The sequence below is a fragment of the Nesoenas mayeri genome (assembly GCF_963082525.1).
Source record: "Nesoenas mayeri genome assembly, chromosome: 14".
In the NCBI taxonomy this organism is placed as follows: domain Eukaryota; kingdom Metazoa; phylum Chordata; class Aves; order Columbiformes; family Columbidae; genus Nesoenas; species Nesoenas mayeri.
In genome coordinates, this window is record NC_137556.1 from 6,900,006 (window position 1) to 6,918,586 (window position 18,581).

The 18,581-nt window shown below is 50.9% G+C and overlaps 1 protein-coding gene across 1 annotated transcript in view; it reads left to right on the forward strand.

Moving 5' to 3' along the window:
- The window catches only part of FAT2 (FAT atypical cadherin 2), a gene marked incomplete at both ends in the record, with an annotated part of 44,079 nt that extends 29,726 nt beyond the window's left edge, over positions 1–14,353 (forward strand). The window contains 9 exons of the mRNA XM_080353571.1: positions 61–198; positions 876–1,019; positions 1,712–1,909; positions 2,958–3,765; positions 4,537–4,682; positions 7,530–7,971; positions 10,445–10,598; positions 12,432–13,024; positions 13,821–14,353. Coding sequence (XP_080209697.1) covers positions 61–198; positions 876–1,019; positions 1,712–1,909; positions 2,958–3,765; positions 4,537–4,682; positions 7,530–7,971; positions 10,445–10,598; positions 12,432–13,024; positions 13,821–14,353 — 3,156 coding nt within the window. The remainder of the gene's footprint in view (positions 1–60; positions 199–875; positions 1,020–1,711; positions 1,910–2,957; positions 3,766–4,536; positions 4,683–7,529; positions 7,972–10,444; positions 10,599–12,431; positions 13,025–13,820) is intronic.
- Between the last annotated feature and the right edge of the window lie 4,228 nt (positions 14,354–18,581).

Sequence of the window (18,581 nt, forward strand, 5' to 3'; positions counted from 1 at the left end):
TTCATTCATAGCAAGGCCTTTTTGGGCCAGGCATCCTAGCTTTTTTTTGTCTCCTAACAGGTGTCAGCTGATGACTTGGATGGAGCAATGAACAATCAGATCACGTATTCAATAGTGGAAGGGAACCCGCTGGGACATTTTGCCATTCAACCCAAAAGTGGGCAAATCAGCATCGCCAAGCACCTGGACAGGGAGGAGGTGAGTACCAGAAAATGGGAACAGGAAGGTTACAACAGGTGTGCCCCAAAAGACTGAGGGAGCACAGTATATCCAACTACCTCAAGTTTTCTGAATGATCTATGCCTAATACTGTAAGCAGAAGGGTAGTCTTTCTTTCACTCATTTTCTAGACTTGTAGATACTGCTGGAGAAAGGCTGGGCTTTAGGGGAGGCAATACAGCCTTCAGTGCTCACAGCTCCAGGCTGTGGGCTGCTTTGAGTTGGCTGGGTAGGAGTCAGCCCCAAACTGGAAACCAACATGTTTCCAACTGATTTCCAGTTTCCACCTGGTTTCTGCTTCTCTGCATCAGAGCACTATAGAAAACAGGTGTGGAGAAGAGAGAGAAAGGTCATCTAGATAATCATTCATAAAACAGTAGCAGCTCAAACCACTGTTGACAGATGTTTGCCCAACTTAAGTCTCATCCATCTTTGGTAAGATGTTTCCCTTCTCTGCAACTATTGTGAGGCTGATTTTCTTTAGCAATGTGCTTTGTGATTTATGGATGGAGAGCCTTAGCCAACGGCAAAGTTATTGTTATGGTGCAATGCATGCCCTCAATCATTTCAACAGGCTGCAACAGGGTAAAACAACAATGTAAAAAAGCCACCATTCCTCCATTTCTCCCAGTAATCACACACTACAAATCTTCCAGATACCCAGTTATTCCTTGACAGTTCGAGCCACAGACAACGGCCACCCTGCTCAGTTCAGTGACGTCACCTTGCATATCCACGTGTCTGATGTCAATGACAACCCTCCTCGGTTCTTCCAGCTCAACTACAGTGTGGTAGTGCAGGTAAGCCAGGAGGTGGTTTGTTCTCCCAGACTGTGTTAGGGTACTAAAGTGCTCATGCAAGGGCTGCTGCAGGAGCAGAGGGGTGAGACAGTGATGAAACGTGCTGTTGCTTTTTGTTCACTGCCACAAAGAACCAGTAGCACTGCAGGGACAGAGAATCTGCCAACAGAAGTCATTTTCTCCTTCCAATGGATTCAGGCACCTCTTGTCCTTTCAGTACAGAGAGTGCAGAGCTTTTCACAATTTCCAAGCCTGACCTGCAGCCCCTTTCTCCCTTGCAATCATTCACATCTACACCACAACATAAAGAGTAGATGCAAGCACATGGTCAAGCATCATCATGCCTGCTGGATGCAGCCCAGTTGTCGCTTGGACCCAAAACACCTATACGTACTCAGAAAGAAACACAGACAAAACATGCTTTCACCTGCTTGTGCTGGCATGATTCAAGGGGAAAGCAAGAGCATCAGCTCAACTGTCTATGCTTTGCTGCCACAGAAGTAACACCATGAAAGGGAGTCTCATGAAACCACTGGGTCTCTGCCATTGCTGGCAAGAGTCTCTGTCTGATGCATGTGGGGTGTGGGACTTGCTTCCCTGTTCCTGATCCAGCATCTCCAGGGGCATTGTGGGTTCCCCTGGGCCTTTTCTCTTTGCTTGCCTTTCTCCACTAGAATCTTTCCCCATTTCAGGAAAATGCTCCTGTGGGTACAAGCGTCCTAGAGCTGATTATGAGTGACAGAGACACCCCGGAAAATGGACCACCGTATTCATTCCAGATCACTCAGGGCAACGACGGGAAGGCTTTTGACGTCACCCAGAATGGTCTGCTGGTGACATCATCCATCCTGAACAGAAGAATGAAAGAACAGTACCTGTTGCAAGTCCAGGTAGACCCTGCCTTACTGTCCTAGTCCTGAATTCCCCAGCCAGATTAAGCAGCAACAAAATGAGATTAGGATGGCACAGCTGGAAGGAAACGTCTCTAGGTTTGGAGAAATCTAATCCAGGCACAAATTATGCAGCTTGGAGCCAGCTCCAGAGCTCATTTCTTTACACAGCCTGCCCACATGAAGCTGGGAGCCAGCTTCTGCATTGATAAAATCAGATAACGTGATTGTGATACTCTGTCAGCAGTTTCCTTAGACAGATGCTTTTCCCAGCATCATTATAGTGACTTCCAGTTTAAAGTGAGACCTGGATCTGGTCCTATGAACTTTCTCCAATTATCCAACTATTCTTAAAGTTCCTCTTCAAAGAGAATTTCTATCATTGCAGAGTGAATTAATTATTTTTCAATGTTATCAATAATGATAGTCCATTACAAACAAAAGCATAATAACATGTGAAGTACATACTTCTTCAGTAATGGTAGTTGTTCTAAAAGCTGGGTACTATGATATTATAAACCTCAAACACTACCTGCCTAAGATTAGGGAGACACTTATCCTAAAATATGATTATTTTGACATTCCTTGACTCATGCTAGACAGACACTGTGAGAGGTGGGACGTGGGCTTAAAGAGTCTGGAAGTTGAGAAAATGCGTTGATGTGTGTAGCTGCTTTATATCTCTATACACTCAGTTAAGCACAGAACCCCAAAGGTTAGCAACACCTCTAAAAACGATTAATCCTTAGTTAATCAGAGCCACCCAGGTGTGCCTCAGCTGCTGATGAGCACATAGAAATTAGTGCAACCCCACTGCTGACAAGAGGTCTCAACCAGTCTCCACACTGGAAGGCACACTGCAGTTTCCCTGGGGCCATCTCCAAGCAGACATCCAACTGTGCTGCCAGTTTTTCCCATTCCTTCTTCCTGACAGCTTCCACCCATTGCCACCTCCAAGGTGTGCTTCTTTGCAAGGCCCTCTCAGCCCATCCAGCCAGGTGAGGTGACAGCATGTGGCTATAACAGAGCCTTCTGTTTTCCTTGACAGGTCTCTGACAGTGGTATCCCTCCCCTGTCTTCATCTGCATTTATAAATATCCAAGTGACTGAGCAGAGTCAGTATGCCCCCTCAGCCCTTCCCCTGGAAATATTCATCACCACCAACGAGGAAGCCTTCCGAGGTGGCGTCCTGGGCAAGATCCATGCCACAGATCGAGACCCCCATGACACGCTGGTGTACACTTTGGTGGCAGAAGTGCCCCAGGAGGGGCTCTTCTCTGTTGGGACTGCGGATGGAAAGATCATTGCTGGGGACAAGCTTCCCCACGGCCACTATCTCCTGAACGTGACAGTCAGTGATGGGACATTCACAGCCACCACCAGCGTCAACGTCCACGTGTGGTGCTTCACGCAGGAGGCCCTGGACAAGGCGGTGGTGCTACACTTCCGTCACCTCTCCCCTGAGGAGTTTGTGGGGGACCATTGGCGCAACTTGCAGAGATTCCTGGGAAACATCCTTGTCACCCGCCGCCAAAACATCCACATGGCCAGCTTACAGCCTGCAGCTACCTCTGATGGAGTGGACCTGCTCTTGGCTGTTGGAGAGCCACACGGTTCCTTGTATGAACCTCGGGTCCTCGCAAATAAGATCACTGTGTCAGCTGGGGAGATGGACCAACTCGTTGGGCTCCGGATGAAGAAGGCAATTCACGTGCCATGTCACGGGCCAGACTGCGCCCATCGTGTCTGCAAGGAAACCATTCAGCTGGATCCAGGCATGATGTCAACTTACAGCACTGCCCGGCTCAGTGTCCTCACCCCACGGCACAGCTTGGAGCAAATCTGTTCTTGCAATGGTGAGCAATCCTTCCTGGTAGCATCCCACTCAATAAACATATTGTGTCTTTCTTCATTATGTTGTAAAGCACCTGGACTTTCCATGGAATTAGGTTGCCCAACAACCAACAACTCTGCCTGCAATTTCAAAGCCAAATCTGGACTTTTAGAGTCCAGAAGTTTCACAGTCTTCCTTTTTTTTTTTTTTTTTCTTTTTAAATTGATCTCCTGTAGCATTTAATAGCAACATCTACCTATCTCATTGGGAAAAGTCACTCATACCTAGCAGGTAATGAAGCTCAGTGATCAGAATTTCAGTCTCTGAGCTCCTGTGTTGAGCCTAGACTCAGAAAAGCACAGATAAATTTGAGGAAAGCCAAATAATGCTTATTTGTTATACTCACTCTAGAATACTGCAAGAAATAAATGGAGTGAGCAGGGAGAGAAGTTAACATCACTTGGGCAGGAATGGCAGAGGGATACCATGGAATAATATAGAGACTTATTAAGGATGAGGAAATTCGGGGGTGTTGAAGACCATGCTGAGAGCACCTCAAAGGCACTATACAACAGAAATAGACAGGCTGCCGCTGCAGCCTTTGACACTAAAGGTCACACTTGGAGCTCCAAACAGGAGCTGTGGGAGGTGCAGTGCAGCTGTGCATTGATTACTGCGGCGGAGACTGTTCCAGGATAGTTATGGTGTCGGGCTGGAAAAGAGGCAAGGCTCCATACAGTCCAAAGTCTCAAAGCATGACAAAGATGAGACCTTTTGTTCATTCTCCTTCTAGGAACGGCTGTGAGGTTTGGGGGCCACAGCTACATTCGGTACCAGCATTCGCAGGTCAGCTCCTGGCACATGCATTTCCGCCTGAAGACTCGCCAGCTGCACGCTGTGGTGTTCCACGCTAACGGGACTGACCACGCCACTTTGGAGGTCTGTATTGCAATGCACGAGATTTCTTTCCAGAGTTAAATAAACACTGGTTTATGCAAAGGAAACACAGAAAGAAGATGCAATAGTATGTACCCTTAGTAATTCATCTAGCTAAAATATAAGACTTGGGAAGACCAAGTGAGAGCCAAGCACTGTTTGGTAATTGCTGCAGCCACAACTAGTGAATCATTTTTTACATCTGCGAATGCACAGGCTGTGTGAAGATAACATACATCCACATCATTTTTTTCCTTACAGCTTGCTTCTCCATCCCTCTCTTATATCGCATCTCTCAGGACAAAGAATTTACAGGTGGCATTTTCCCCAGATCAGCCTGCTGTAGCAAAGGGCAAACTTGTCCCCAGACTTCAGGAGCAGAGTCAGACTCTGACTGAGCACACAAATAGTTTGCCAGACCACATTACGGCTGGGGTACCAGGATACAGAGATGGGAGGGCACAGGTGACCTCTGAAATTGGAAATGATATCACCAACCTTTACTTGCAGCTGAGAATATGCCAGTCATATCATGCATCTAATTCAATGGACCTCAAATTAAAGGTCCTTAACAGTAATGGACAGAACAGACAAAACAGGAGTCTTAAACGCTATTTCTCACCCCCACACACTCTCTTTTCAACCACTTTCTTTAGGTAGTTTCCCTGGTTTAGACACTTGCAGAGATGGGAACGTTTCAGTCTGATCACTCTCATCTCCCAGCAGCGCACTGAATAGAACCCGCATTCAACGATCATCTCCCTCTTCCACTTTGGCAACAGAAGGAAAGTAGCAGATGACTAAAGAGCAGGGGTTTTGTATATTCCTCATCAATTAAATCCAGACAAATTGGAGATCCAGATCACGGGACATACTTAGCAGCTTACAGAGATTCGTCCCTGAGGTTAATCACATTAAGATCTACTGTAATCTCCCTGGAAATGTTCATCCTGCCCCTGAATTCCCTCATCAGTTCTCATAGTTTCACAATCCCATCTTCCTATTTTGAAATATTTTTCTTTCCGCTGTTATAAAAGACTCACACAGACAGAACTGCACAGCATCCAATGCCCAGGAACCTGCCCAAAGCACATACTGCAAGCTCCTGCTGCTCCTTAAGAGCTAGAGCAGAGAAACATCATCCATATGTCCTGTACCCATCTGCAAAAGTGACTTTAAGCTGCATTTAAGGCACTGATGAGAAAAACTTAGCTGCTTGAGAAGAGTCCATAGCTTTCTGCCTCATCTGGGAAGGAGAGTCACCAAATAGTTAGCAGAAGTAGTCCAACACTCCAGAAAAGGATGAGGTGTCAAGAAGCTCTACTGAGCCAGGCCTAACAAGGGAGAAAAGACTCTTTACTGATGGAGTTCAGTGTGCCCATAATCTCCTGTACCCAGATGTCTTCACAAGCTTTTCAGTAGGAAACATTCATAAAGCCTCCACCATAAAGTTGCCTGTGAATCATTTCTTTCCTGATTCATTTTATTAACATCTCAGGGATCAAACCTTTTCTAGACCATCTGGCTTGAAAAAAAACTGAAGGAATCTCTCAGGCTTTTAAACTTTGTGGATTGCAGTGCTCTAGGTATGAGCCAAAGCCTTGAAAGAATCGTAACCAATGGTTTGTAGATTTGATTAAGAGGATGAGTTCTCCCAAGGGCATGCAAATTGTCACCCATCCAATCAGTGAGCTCTCCTGATGTTCAGAAATAGGGTGCAGCAAGAGGATGGCGAAACAGGCAAGCTAGGAAGGACTTGGCAGTGTGTCTGCTCTTGCTCCAGGGAACTGAGTTCTCAGCTGTCTCCCAGCCCCAGATATTGAGAAGCCAAATCTACAGACCCATCTGAAGTGAAATCATGTTCCTCCAGATAGAGTGAAATGACAAAGTTCTCCGGTGCGCTTGCCAGTTGTGCAAAGAGATTTACACACGTGTTGCCCTGAGGCCCTTCCACAGCATGTGCCAGCTGCATCGTGTTCTTCCTTCAGCAGCTGCTCTCTCCTCCCATTGGGATTTATTTATATTGTTGGACTTCTCTAAGAGCGAACTGTTGTTCTGCTCTGCTTTTGACCCCTCCAAAGTAGCCACATCATATCATATGTAGGTTTTTCTAGAGTTCAGTGTACCCTAGAGTCGCTGATCCTCTTGTAGATTCTTTAACACATCACCACTCCTCTCTGTCCTTAATGCCCCCCTTGGAGATGTCTTTCACCTGGCATTAATTGCTTGATGTTACATAGCAAGCTCTGCAGGTTTTCTGTAAATGTTTTGTTACATCCCTCTTCTCCTCCTCCATAGGCTCTTGGCTTCTATGAAACAGAGGTTTTATCAACAAAGCTCTGGGGATAAAAAACTGAAAGATGTTTATGCCTGACCACCCTGAAACACTAGACCTAACCTTTTCTTTTTCCTTCCTCCATATGAGTTTTAAAGATTACTCTTGGGCCACAAATAGGAGTTTCTACCATTCCAGTTTAACACAGAAACACACTGGTGTGGTTCACTTTTAGAAGCTCAATACCTTGTCTCCCTCCCATCTGCTGGAGAACAAGGATTGGATTGCAACACCCAGCAGCAGCTTTGGCCTGGTTTTCCAGCATGCTGGTTAGAAGCTGGGTACAACAGTCACTCCTTTCTCTGCCTCCCACCTCCCCCTTGCCTTCTCCAGAGAAAGCTGCCAGGTGCTCCTCCCCAATGAGGTCCTTTCAGCACCCTCACCCATACCAAAGAGGCAACTACTCTATGATTCTATGCTTAGGCAGGGAGAGATGGGAACAAAGAGGAGAAGTCTCTATGAACAGAAGCCATCTGTACCACAGCTAATCATGATTTCTGGGACATGTTTTGCAGATGATTAATGGAGTGCCTCAACTTGGGTACAGTTGCCAGGGGAACTACACTGGGAACCTCTCCTCCTCACGTTTTGTGAGCGATGGTGAGTGGCACTCAGTCTTCCTGGAGGTGAAGAACACATCTGTCCGCCTGCTCATCGACGGACTGGGAAACGCCTCTCTCCAGCTGCCACTGACCTGTAGCATCTCCCGGGGCAGACGAGACTTGCTTTTTGGGGGCCTCCGGCAGCAGCTCCAGTCCCAGAGAGTCACACGGGGGTTCAGAGGCTGCCTGGATGTGGTTGCAATCAATGGCAGAGAAGTGGTTCTCCTGCCCGGGAAAGGGCAGTCAAAGGAAGTTGTGGAAGAGATGGGGATAAAGCAGTGTTGCTCCCCAACGGGTGCCTGCAGCAGCAACCCATGCCTCAACAACGGGATGTGCTCCGAAACTCATGGAGGAGGTATGTGAATATCCCACGCAGAGCAATAAGCAGCAAGGGGCAGGGAAAGATGTAGCTTCTTCATTCATTCCTGTGCAAGGGAGCTACCCCAGAGGAGACTCAGAGGTCCGCTGTGCCAGGGGACTTCAAGTGATAGCTGATTCAGTGCAGCAGCAGCTGCAGAGTACGAGATCATCATCCTGGCACTCATGGACTAGTGGACCATGGCCCGGAGGGCAGGAGCGTGTTTCTAAGGAGAGTGTATGACTTAGGAGAGTGCAGCTTTGCCAAAAACTCAAATGCAAATAGAAATTCCACCCACCCCTCTGCATTCTCTTTGCTTAAGGAGCCATTAGCAAGGCTGGAATCGGTTAAGATAGGATCACGCAGTGATGGTATCTGGGCAGAAACAAGCTAAGATCTTGGTCTACTCCCACTGCAGTCAGTGACTCCCCGGGGCTATGGGAAGGGATATGGGAAAACCATAAACTCAAATCCAAGAGTCTTAGGCTGCCATGGGGTGCACATACCAACAGAGGTTTGGTACCAGGGTCTGCCCAAGACAGTCTCACCACTGCCCCGTCTCTCCCATTGGGGGTTCTCCCCGTATCATAGCAACAAGGCTGGTTTGCTGTGGCCTCAAGGGGAGGAATGACCCTCAGTGATGCCCACTCTTGTGTCACTGCCTTACACCTTGTCCTGGGTTCCAGCACAGCAGGACTACACCGTTTAACACTCCATCTATCACTATAGATACTGCATGTGCTTTGGCCCTTCCTTGGGACAGAGGGGTGATTTCCAGGCTGCTGCACAGGGCAGGAGCTCCTCCCGCAGCTCTGTGCTCTTTGGGGCCGTTGCCAAAACCCACACCCTGCCTATGGAGCGAGCGAGACCAGAGGAGGGAGCACACCTTCACCTGCCCGCAGCCTCTGGGAACAAGATTCCCAGCCCTGCCAACTCAGTAGCTGCCTGGTTTAGGTGAACTTGTTTGACACCAGGTACATTTCTACTGAACAGTTAAGTCTGGCTGCTACTCACACCTCAGCCTTACCCTTGAGACCCTCTGCACAGAAAACCCATCTGGCTGGGCTAGAAGGGGTTTGAAGCCCATGAGATGAAAACCCATCTCTGCTCTAAGTTAAGGCATCACCTGTTTGTTTTGCAGGAAGCATACAAGAGGAGGGAGAAGGAGGAAAATCACTCCCTTACTAATAACCCAATAATCCAGTACTCTTCCCTTAGTTTGCTTCTCAGGTGATCAACAACTTCTGCAAATGGTCCAGCTGCCCAGGAAAGAGCCTGTGGGACATGGCCCCACACAGAAACATGCAGGGCATGATGGCAAGGAAGGGGTTGCTCAAGGGACATTTAGTTTGTGAGGTTATCCTGGGTGCTTGGCTTCCTTGAGCATTGTGGGGCTTAGTCCTGTAGACCACGGGCATGCAGCACTAGTTTATGCAAAGCCCTGCCCAAAGATCTCAGGCATGGGATTACATGCACAAGCAAAGACACGTCTGTGCACACCAGCCTCAGTAAGCCACGTGGCCACGTGAGAACATATCTATGCCGAAAGGATCAAAGCCAGACCAGCCACTATATCAATCACAGGGCTCAGGACCCAGGAACACATGTGTTTGGGCACACGCAGCTCTCCAGGCAATGTCCAGCACCTGCTGCGCATGTAAGCAAGTCCTTGCTGCACAACCACTAACACACATGTGGAAACAGGTCTGCATTTGTTCAGCCCATGCTCTAAAGCTGGGATGTTTAGTTTGTGGACGACTAGCAAAGACTTCCCAAACACGCTGCAAGGTGGAAACTCTGAACTTCTCGCGTGGCATCACCAGCCCTGCTACTAGCAGGAGCTCAGCACAGCCAGGGACATTCCAATGCTCAGGGCTACACTAAACAGCAGCCAAAACCAAACAGCAGCAGCCCCCTCCAAGTTCCTGGGGACCATCTGCAAACAGACACCTCCTGTAGGCAAGAGAAACCAGGCGTGTTGAGACAGGCGCTTCATACCATGAAGAAACTTGCAGGACCAAAGACTTCAGAGAACAATAAGTTAAAGAGGATTGCATTTAGTAGAGTCAGAAACTGTGAATCAGCCAGACAGGCTCCCCTTCCTTTAACCTGAATTTGTGTCCCAGCTTCTCCATGCAATAAAGCCATGCTCTGAATATGTCCCTGGCAAGAGAAGGTCTGTGGTAGGATAGGCTTGACTTGTTGCTGAAGTAGCTCTCTAGCGCCATTGCATTGCCCCAGTGTGGCCAGCCAGCCCCCAGCAACTGCTCCAGGTCCTGTAACACACCCACCAGATCACCATGGGTGTTTCGGGTGCCCATCAGCACCTCCTGTGACTGTAAATACCAATGCCTAGGTAGCCGGATTGAGCTCTGCGGGTGCCACCAGCACCAAGCCCTGCTTCTCCCTGTTCTTGCTAGTTCTTCCATGTGGATACCATCTCTTCATGGTGCTGTCCCACCCTCTCCAGGTTACACCTGCATCTGCCCCGGACTGTTTTCTGGTGAGCATTGCGAGCTTGGGGACAGTCCCTGCGAGTCCAAGCCCTGCCTGCATGGGGGAACCTGCACCCTCTCCGCCACCGGCTACTCCTGCCACTGCCCAGACTGGTACCTGGGCGAAAGGTAAGGGCTGGGCAATCTTCCGTGGCGGGCTGAAAACATGATTTCTGCCAGTGAGCACTGCACGCTTCTGGAGCTCACCAGACACTCTGGGTTTAAGTGCTCGTTGCATGTACCTGAGCATTGCAGCAGAGAAGCATCCAAAGGCAGAGCTGAGCAGACCAGAGCAGGAATAGCTCTGCCACCGTGTGGTCACTGCTGCTCTGTGCCCATCTCCTCTGAGCAGGAGGGGAAGAAAAAGAAAAGAAAGAAAAATAATCTCACGTATGCTTTGAATGCCTGCAGATGTTATGCTCGGTTCAGGTTCAGAGCTGCTCCTTGCAACGGGAGAGTCTCTCCCCACGGCGTGTGCTGAGGGTGGCGTGTGGCACAGCTATGGTGGCATCGTCCCCAAGGGCAGGGCTGCCAGGAGCGGGGTGCATGCGGCAGAAGGGTGCCCCAGTCTGGGGGGAGGCTGGTGAGCACAGCCATGAGCTGCCCCCTCCCTCCGTAGCCAGGACACCCACCCTGAGTGCTACAGGGGCTGTTTCTGCCCAGGACCAGCTCTGCAGAGCTCATGTAAGGAGAATTTCTGTCACAGCCACGATTCATCCAGTTAAAAGCTCAGCTTGGGATAATGTGTTACGCTGAAAAGCAGGTGCAGGATGCTGTTCCCCCTCTGTCAGCCTACAGATCCCTGTTATCATGGCCCTGAACAGTTCATATCACTTTGAAGTTCTCACCATCAGTGTACAGCTTGGATACTTTTCCCATATATGAAATGTCAGCGCACACCTGTATCTGCAGCTAGAGAATTACGCCAGGCCCAGACACCGCTCTGTGGCTCAGTATTACCCACCACAGCCACGCACCCCCTTCAAGCCCCCTGCCCCGCTCCAGCCAAGCACAAGCTCAAAGAGTCAAGATCATCCTTCTGCCTTAGTCATTTAGCCAAGGTCCTCCGAATCAAAGCAAAGGCAGAAGCTATTCATGCAACTCTTGGAATAAATGAATGTGGCTGAGCATTAGGTGGCAGTGTAATATCTGAAATCACTGGTTGTCTAGCCAGAGCATGTGGGTGCACGTTCCTCACACCAGCTCACACACACATCCTGACACACTAAGAAACAAGAGGAGCCCAAACCTCACAGTTTGTTCAGTAATGAGAAGGCAGGGCGGCAGGAGGGGAAGGGAAAGGAAAGCCAGCAAAGCATTGCATTTCACTGCTAGCACAGGGTAATCATTACTGTTGGAAGGAAAGGTCCCCTGTATTGTTGGTGAACATTTAGGTTGTACAGGGTGGAGCAGAACAAAGAATCAAGAATTCAGTCTCAGTCCTGCACATGTTCCATAAAATATCAAAAAACCCCGTCTTCGACAAAGATGCTCTTTCACCACTTCTCAGCCTAGATATCTCCCAAATGTTTGCAACATGCAGACATCCACACATCACCCTGAGACCCCACAGAGAAGCCTGGAGGACATACAAGGCTTCAAAAGAGGCTGACACATCTCAGAGTGATGCTGGGCTCCCTAACTGAACAGGATGGGAGCAATGTGAGCCCTAGAAACTCCAAATACTCCTCTGAGGCAGGAAGACCACATTTTAATTTGTTGCACATGACTGAGAAATGACACCATCCTGTAAAACATCATCTCCTGAAAAGCATCATTTTATACTCAAGGATCATGGTTCTCTGCCAGGGGAGGCAGCTAGCACGAGTCTAGCAAGGGAGGGAGAGCAGACCAGGATGGAGCATCCTTGGCTGGTGTAAGTCAGAGCCCAGAATAGGATGACGCAGTTTTAGCTGCATCCCCAGGCTGATGGTGGTTGTCTCCATCCTTTCCTCCCCGCAGGTGCGAAAAGCTGGCCGAGGAGTGTCAAGACAACCCATGCCGAAATGCTGGGCGCTGCGTGAGCAACCAGGGCTCCATCCACTGCATCTGCCCACCCGATTACCAGGGGGCCTACTGCACGCAGCCCATCATCACCCCCGCCATTGTGCCCACACAATGGGCGGTGGGCCCCGAGGAGATTGCCGAGATAGCAGCTGGAGTGCTGGGGGTGGCCATCCTGGCCGCGGCATTTGTGGTCATCCGCAAGCGCTACCGTCACCGGGCCAAGACACACAAGCCGGTGGCCCGCGAGGACCCCGACCTGCTCTCCAAGAGCGAGTTCTCCAAGAGCGTGGGTGTGGGCACCCAAGCCGTGCCACCCATCGAGCTCAACATCCTCAGCGACACAGCACACAACAACCTGGACCGGGCCACACCGGAGCAGCGCAAACCCACCAGCACCCCCGAGTTTGTCACCTTCAACTCGGCCAATGCCCCAAAGCACCGGGGCACCATCGTGTGCAGCGTGGCACCCAACCTGCCCCCCGCTGCACCTCCCTCCAACTCCGACAACGAGTCCTTCATCAAGTGCACCTGGGCCAGGGAGGAGATGGGTCAGTAGCCACAGCTTTTTCTTGCTCTTACACATCCCTCTTCCCTCTGTGAAATGCATCAAAGGTTTGCAAACCTAAGAGACCAACTGGCTAAAACCAAGCAAAGCACAGGGAAATGCTGCCCAAGCCCGGCTGTAGGTCCTTTATTGGCTGTTCCCTCCCTGCTCACCACTACATCCCAGTTTTCAGCTTTAAATTGCTCAGTCTCATACACAGTCAGCAGGGAAACCATCAATGCCTAGCCTGGATTCCCACACATCCTAGGTCAAAAGACCTTATAAAAGAGAATAACAAAGCTAAGAGGAAAAAAAATAACTTAAATATCAGTGTGAGTTTTAGTGGAGGCTTTTGCATCAGTGCTGCGAGGCAGAGGGATCACACCCTCAGGGAAACGCTTTGCATGGCTCTGGACAGCAAGGTCACTGCTTTCTCTCTGTCCAGGAGTTCAAAGGATGCTGTTAGAAAGTTCACAAGTGTAACTACAAGGAAAGATCCCATGGATCACTTGCTCTGCCCTCATCCCTTCCTCATCCAAGCTTCTTGCATCCAAACGGCGTGATGAAGTGTACCTTTTGGGTGCTAGAGTAGTGGATACCTGAAGGCTATAGAGGGGTGCCCCTGGGTCCCCCCTCAATTTCCAAAGCAGAAGCTACAGCTCCCCTGTCCCCACGTCTCCTCTCTTCCCCAGTCTGCCACACCTCCTGCAGGCTCAGAGCCTACACAGGAATTAGGAGGAGGGCAAGAGAGGGAAAACAACAGCTTGAACTGCAGCTAACACAACTCTGTTTTATTTCAGTCTACCCAGCAGAAACAACCTACTGGCCCCCCCGGTACCTCTCATCAGATGTCCAGGAATATTCCCACTACGAGATCATTCAAGGCCCCCCTCCATCCTCCTCCCACCCTCCGCTCCCCCCGCCTCCCCCTCCACCAGCAGACACGGAGCCGGTCGCTCTTTACGGGGGTTTCCCCTTCCCGCTGGACCAGAGCAACAAGCGGGCGCCCATCCCGCCCCGCTACAGCAACCAGAACCTGGAGGACTTCTTGCCGCTCGGCCCTGTGGACATGGGAGCCTCCCAGTGCCAGAATGAGTATACGGCCATCAGCTACTACCCAGCACAGCTGGTGCAGGGTGAGGGCACCCCATACCAACCCGACCCCGGGTACAAGCGGGTGAGCATGCGCCTGAGCGTGGCCCAGCCGTCCTATGCAGACTGTGAGGTGGGCCACCAGCCCAGCATCCGAGCCCAGCCCCTTCCACCCCCCAACTACGAGGGCTCTGACATGGTGGAGAGTGACTACGGGAGCTGCGAAGAGGTGATGTTTTAACAGCAGGCTCATCTTTGAGATGAGAAAAGAAGCACATCTCCGTGCAGAACAGTGTGCAGGGGGCTGGCACGTGCCACCAAAGAGAGGCTTATGGGTGTGACCCCCCAGCTTGCTGCATCTCCCCCTGCACAGCTGGGTTGTGATTTGGCTGGATCTTTCCCCTCGCTGCCCTCCACGGTGCTCCTGTTGCAAACAGAGGGGAAATGCTCCAGCTATGGTGGGACACAGAGGATGCTCCTGGGATGCCAGTGACTAACCTGCCTCCTTTCCAAGGGGATTTCCTCCACCACCACGCAGGACCACAACGTGCCACCTCCTCCCACCCAGGACTCCCTGGCCACAGGGATAAGGAGGAGGAGAAGCACTGCAGGCATGGCAGCAGTCATGGTGGAGAAGGTGTTAAAGGACTAGCGATGCGCAGCCTGGGAGTGCCCCAGGTGGGACAATGGAGGCTGCCTGCCCCCAGCTCTGGCTCCAAGGGCTTGCATCAAGCCAAGAGTTTTCCCAGTGCAATGGATCAGCTGGTGCAAACACTTTCACATCTGCTCCCTGATGCAGGGAGAGAGATGATAGAACGCAGCTGGTCCCATCAGCACATCCCTCACTTGGCCAACAGAAGTCCAAACAAAAAAAATAAAGTCCATTTCTGTAGAAAAGCCCAAGCAACAAGCTTTGTCACACCAGGAACCGCCCACAGACTCAAACCAGTGCAGCTGGCAGCAAAGCAAGACCCCTGCCTAGTTGGGCTGCACTCACAGGAGTAAGGGAGTCCCTGCCCTGAGGATACAAGCACAGACATGTCCCCAGGGCTGTCACGGTCCAACGCTGAACTTGAGGGCACATGGTCCTGCCATGCAGCCAGGGCTCCCTGGTACATCCCAGAAAGACTGGCCAGCACCACATGGCATCTCCTACCCACAGTGGGGCACCAAGGCTGTTGAGCGTGGGTTTACCTGTATGTCCTTGTGCTTGGAAATGTATTGTTCCTTCGTGAGAGGTTTTGTTGGTTGGTTGTTTGATGTAACATTTTTGTTGTTGATTTTTTTGAGAATATTAAAAGACTTTGGATTTTTTTTTTTTTTTTACTATTATGATTTTTTTCAATAACTCAGGGATTCTTTTGTAAATAGAACATCCCTGTGTAGCTCTAGCCAAGGGCAGCCCAGGGAATAACTGCTTATTTTGGACACCAGCATCCTCAGCCTCTTGAGCCATCAGAGAAATACCAAGACAGCAATTCAGTGCAGCTTTGAGGGTCCTATGAGGGCCAGAGGAAGGAGGCAGACCCTCGGTATCCTGCGTCCCTCCAGGAAGGCATGAGCCCCCCAAATCTGTTAGTTCAGGAGCAAAGGGGTCGAAAGGATCTAAATCCAAGCTCTGCCTTGGTTCCCATCCCCAACCAAACACACTTGGGAAAACAGAAATTCATCTCATTTCTGAAAACAAAGCCATTAAGGAGATGACTATCACCCAGTTAACCGGAAAACATACCTGATTCAAGCACATCTGCAGAGAGGCCCCTAAAACACCCAGTGGGACACAGTAGCCAGCCCCGGCACCTGCAGACCCTGCCCACAGCCCCACTCTTCTGGGCATCAGGGCCACTTGCTGCTCTTCCAGCACCCACCAGCCACCCCCACAGCGCTGCCTGTTTTACCTCTCAAAGCCCTCAGGCACTTCGACAACTTTTTTCACCAAAACCCCCAGGCTCCCCGCTGCTGTCGCTCCCGCAGGCACAGGGCAGGCTCCTCCAGAAGGGCTCGCTGGCAACTGGGGAGCACCAGCCACCTCAGCAGTTTCCCCAGTAACAGCTGATGACATCACTAAGATGCAGCAACACTTGTGATGTCATTAGCTGTCACCATTGAGACAGCAAAGGGAGGACCAGGGGAGCAGCGCCTCCAAAGGCCAGTATTTGCAAGGGACAAAGTTCTTCACGGGCCAAGTGACCCCAACAGTGATCAATGACAGGGGACTGTCCCAGCCTGTGGCAGTGCCTCAGTGTCCCCTACCCAGGGAAAAGGCAGGACCCCAGCAAGACCCTGTTCTTGGGCAGCAGAGGCATGACTCAATTTAGGCACGTGATAAGCTCCAAGCAGACTTGATTCTAACCAGAACTGTTTAGCAGAGAACCAACTAGAAACGGGGTTTATCCAAAGTTATTCAGCACTCCAGCAGCATTTAATAAACTGCAGGTTCAATATACCGGTTGGGGATGTTGTTACCGTACGACCACATCAGAACAACGAGGATCCCCAGCGCACATGTACTTGCTCACAAAAAGCAGAGACCTCTCTCATTCAGGGGCACCCAGCACAAATAATCACTTGGCCAGGGGCACAAGGGCTCACTCATGGATATTTCCAGAAGAAAATCGCTCTCCAAGGAGCAGGTAATGGCTCTTGGCCCCAGGAAGTCTCCTCAGACGGTCCCTGAGCTCAGGGGATGGACCCCAGTCCCTCTGCTCCCTGCTGAACAAGTCCCGGGAGCTTCGGCGAGGGTCCCATTTCACAGCCCGGTCAGGTCTGTCTGCGGCTGTGACCGGCTGGGCCAGAAGCTTCTCTGGGCCTGGGCCCCTCATTGCCTAAGGACCCGTCTGTTGAGCAGGGTCCGACCCCCACTGCCCCCCCAGCCGGGGGGTGACCGTGAGGAGCCATCAGGGAGGGGGACGGGACACAAAAGGTGTCTAAGGGCCATCAACTGCCCCATTGAAAGCTCCGGAGCTCATGGTGGGGGGGGGGGGGGGGGGGGGGGGGGGGAGGGCGCAACCGCCACCCAGGTACGTGGGACAACCAGATGTGAGAAAAACTGCTATTCACATCCCCCTTCCAAGACCAAAACCGGGGAGAGGCAGGTTGCATTTGGGACACACAGGGACGTTCTCACTGCACAGCCCAGATACAAACCGGAGCCAGCCCAGGAGCCACACTACCCTGAGGTTTGCAGGGGAATACAGGCTGCTTCTTGGAGACCCAGCTTTACTAAACAGAGATCAGCCCCTGCCTGGATTAGGACCAATAAAACCACCAGTAGAGCACACGACCCCCTGCTGCAAACCTCCAGCCCAACCACACAATATTTATGCTGCCCCAGCACCTCATGCTGCAAATCCTGCCACCAGCTTCATGTCCCAAGCCAAGACTCACCCCACTCCCCAAACCACCCCATGGATGCCACAGCACCCTACCTGCTGTCTTGAGCGGGGCTCATCACACGGAGAGGCTGAGAAAGAGATGGCACAGCAACCTCCCTCCTGCCTTAACTGCCAGGTATAGGACAAGCACCACTTGGCCTGGCCAGACCTCATACCACAATCCCTTTAACCCTCCACAGCTGGGCTTAATCCCAAATTAAAGCCAGGGGAGGGATGGAGCACTTGGCTGCAGCTGTGCAGATCCCCAGCCCAGCTTTCCTCTGTCAGGACGGGCTTGTGAGCTTTGCAGTTCACCATGGCTGTTTTTAATAAAACTCTAAATACAGGCAGGTCCCCAAGGCAGGGTCAACCCCCTGCATGCTGATGAGACATTGTGAAGAGCAGGGTTGCCATTCCAGGCTTGCTGGGGGAGCAGTGTTTTCTTATGGCCAAAGGAAAAGATGGGGGTCACCTGCTCTGCCTGTTTCCTGCTCATAAACCCCAGCCTTTGCTCGCCTGTGCTCAGCCACTCCTCCCACCCTGGGGTTCAGGTGGCCTCGGGTCCCCGCCTGGGGACCAAACTCCCCATCAGCCTCAGAACTTTAAGGAGACTTTTCTTCAAGCAATTAACTCAAGCCCTCATTTTCCAAACAGTCCCACTAACGACACACCACAATGGCAGGAATTATTCAGCAGCATGAGGATAAGCAGAGCTGCAACCATGCTGGCATGGCACCCAGCAGTCTCCTCTGAACCCTCATGTGGATCAGCAGCATCTCAGCATCCACCACGCTGCCACCATCCACACATCAAGCTCTTTTTTTCAGCTGCAGTCCCACTTTCAGTATAAACCACGTTGCTGGGTCCCTGGACACAGACAAGAAGCCAAAGTGCAGCTTTGGTGGGGCAGAGAGGACAGCCAAGTCCAGACAGCCCATAAAGGCTCTGCCCACAACCTACCTGCACAAGTGCATTCAGAAGGAAAATGATCATTTTCAGAGTAGCAAAACTGAAACACTTTTATTTGAAACCCTCAGCAGAGGCAGGAGTCTCATGTACTGCAATGGGGCTGGGAAAAACACAGGGTCCGACCCT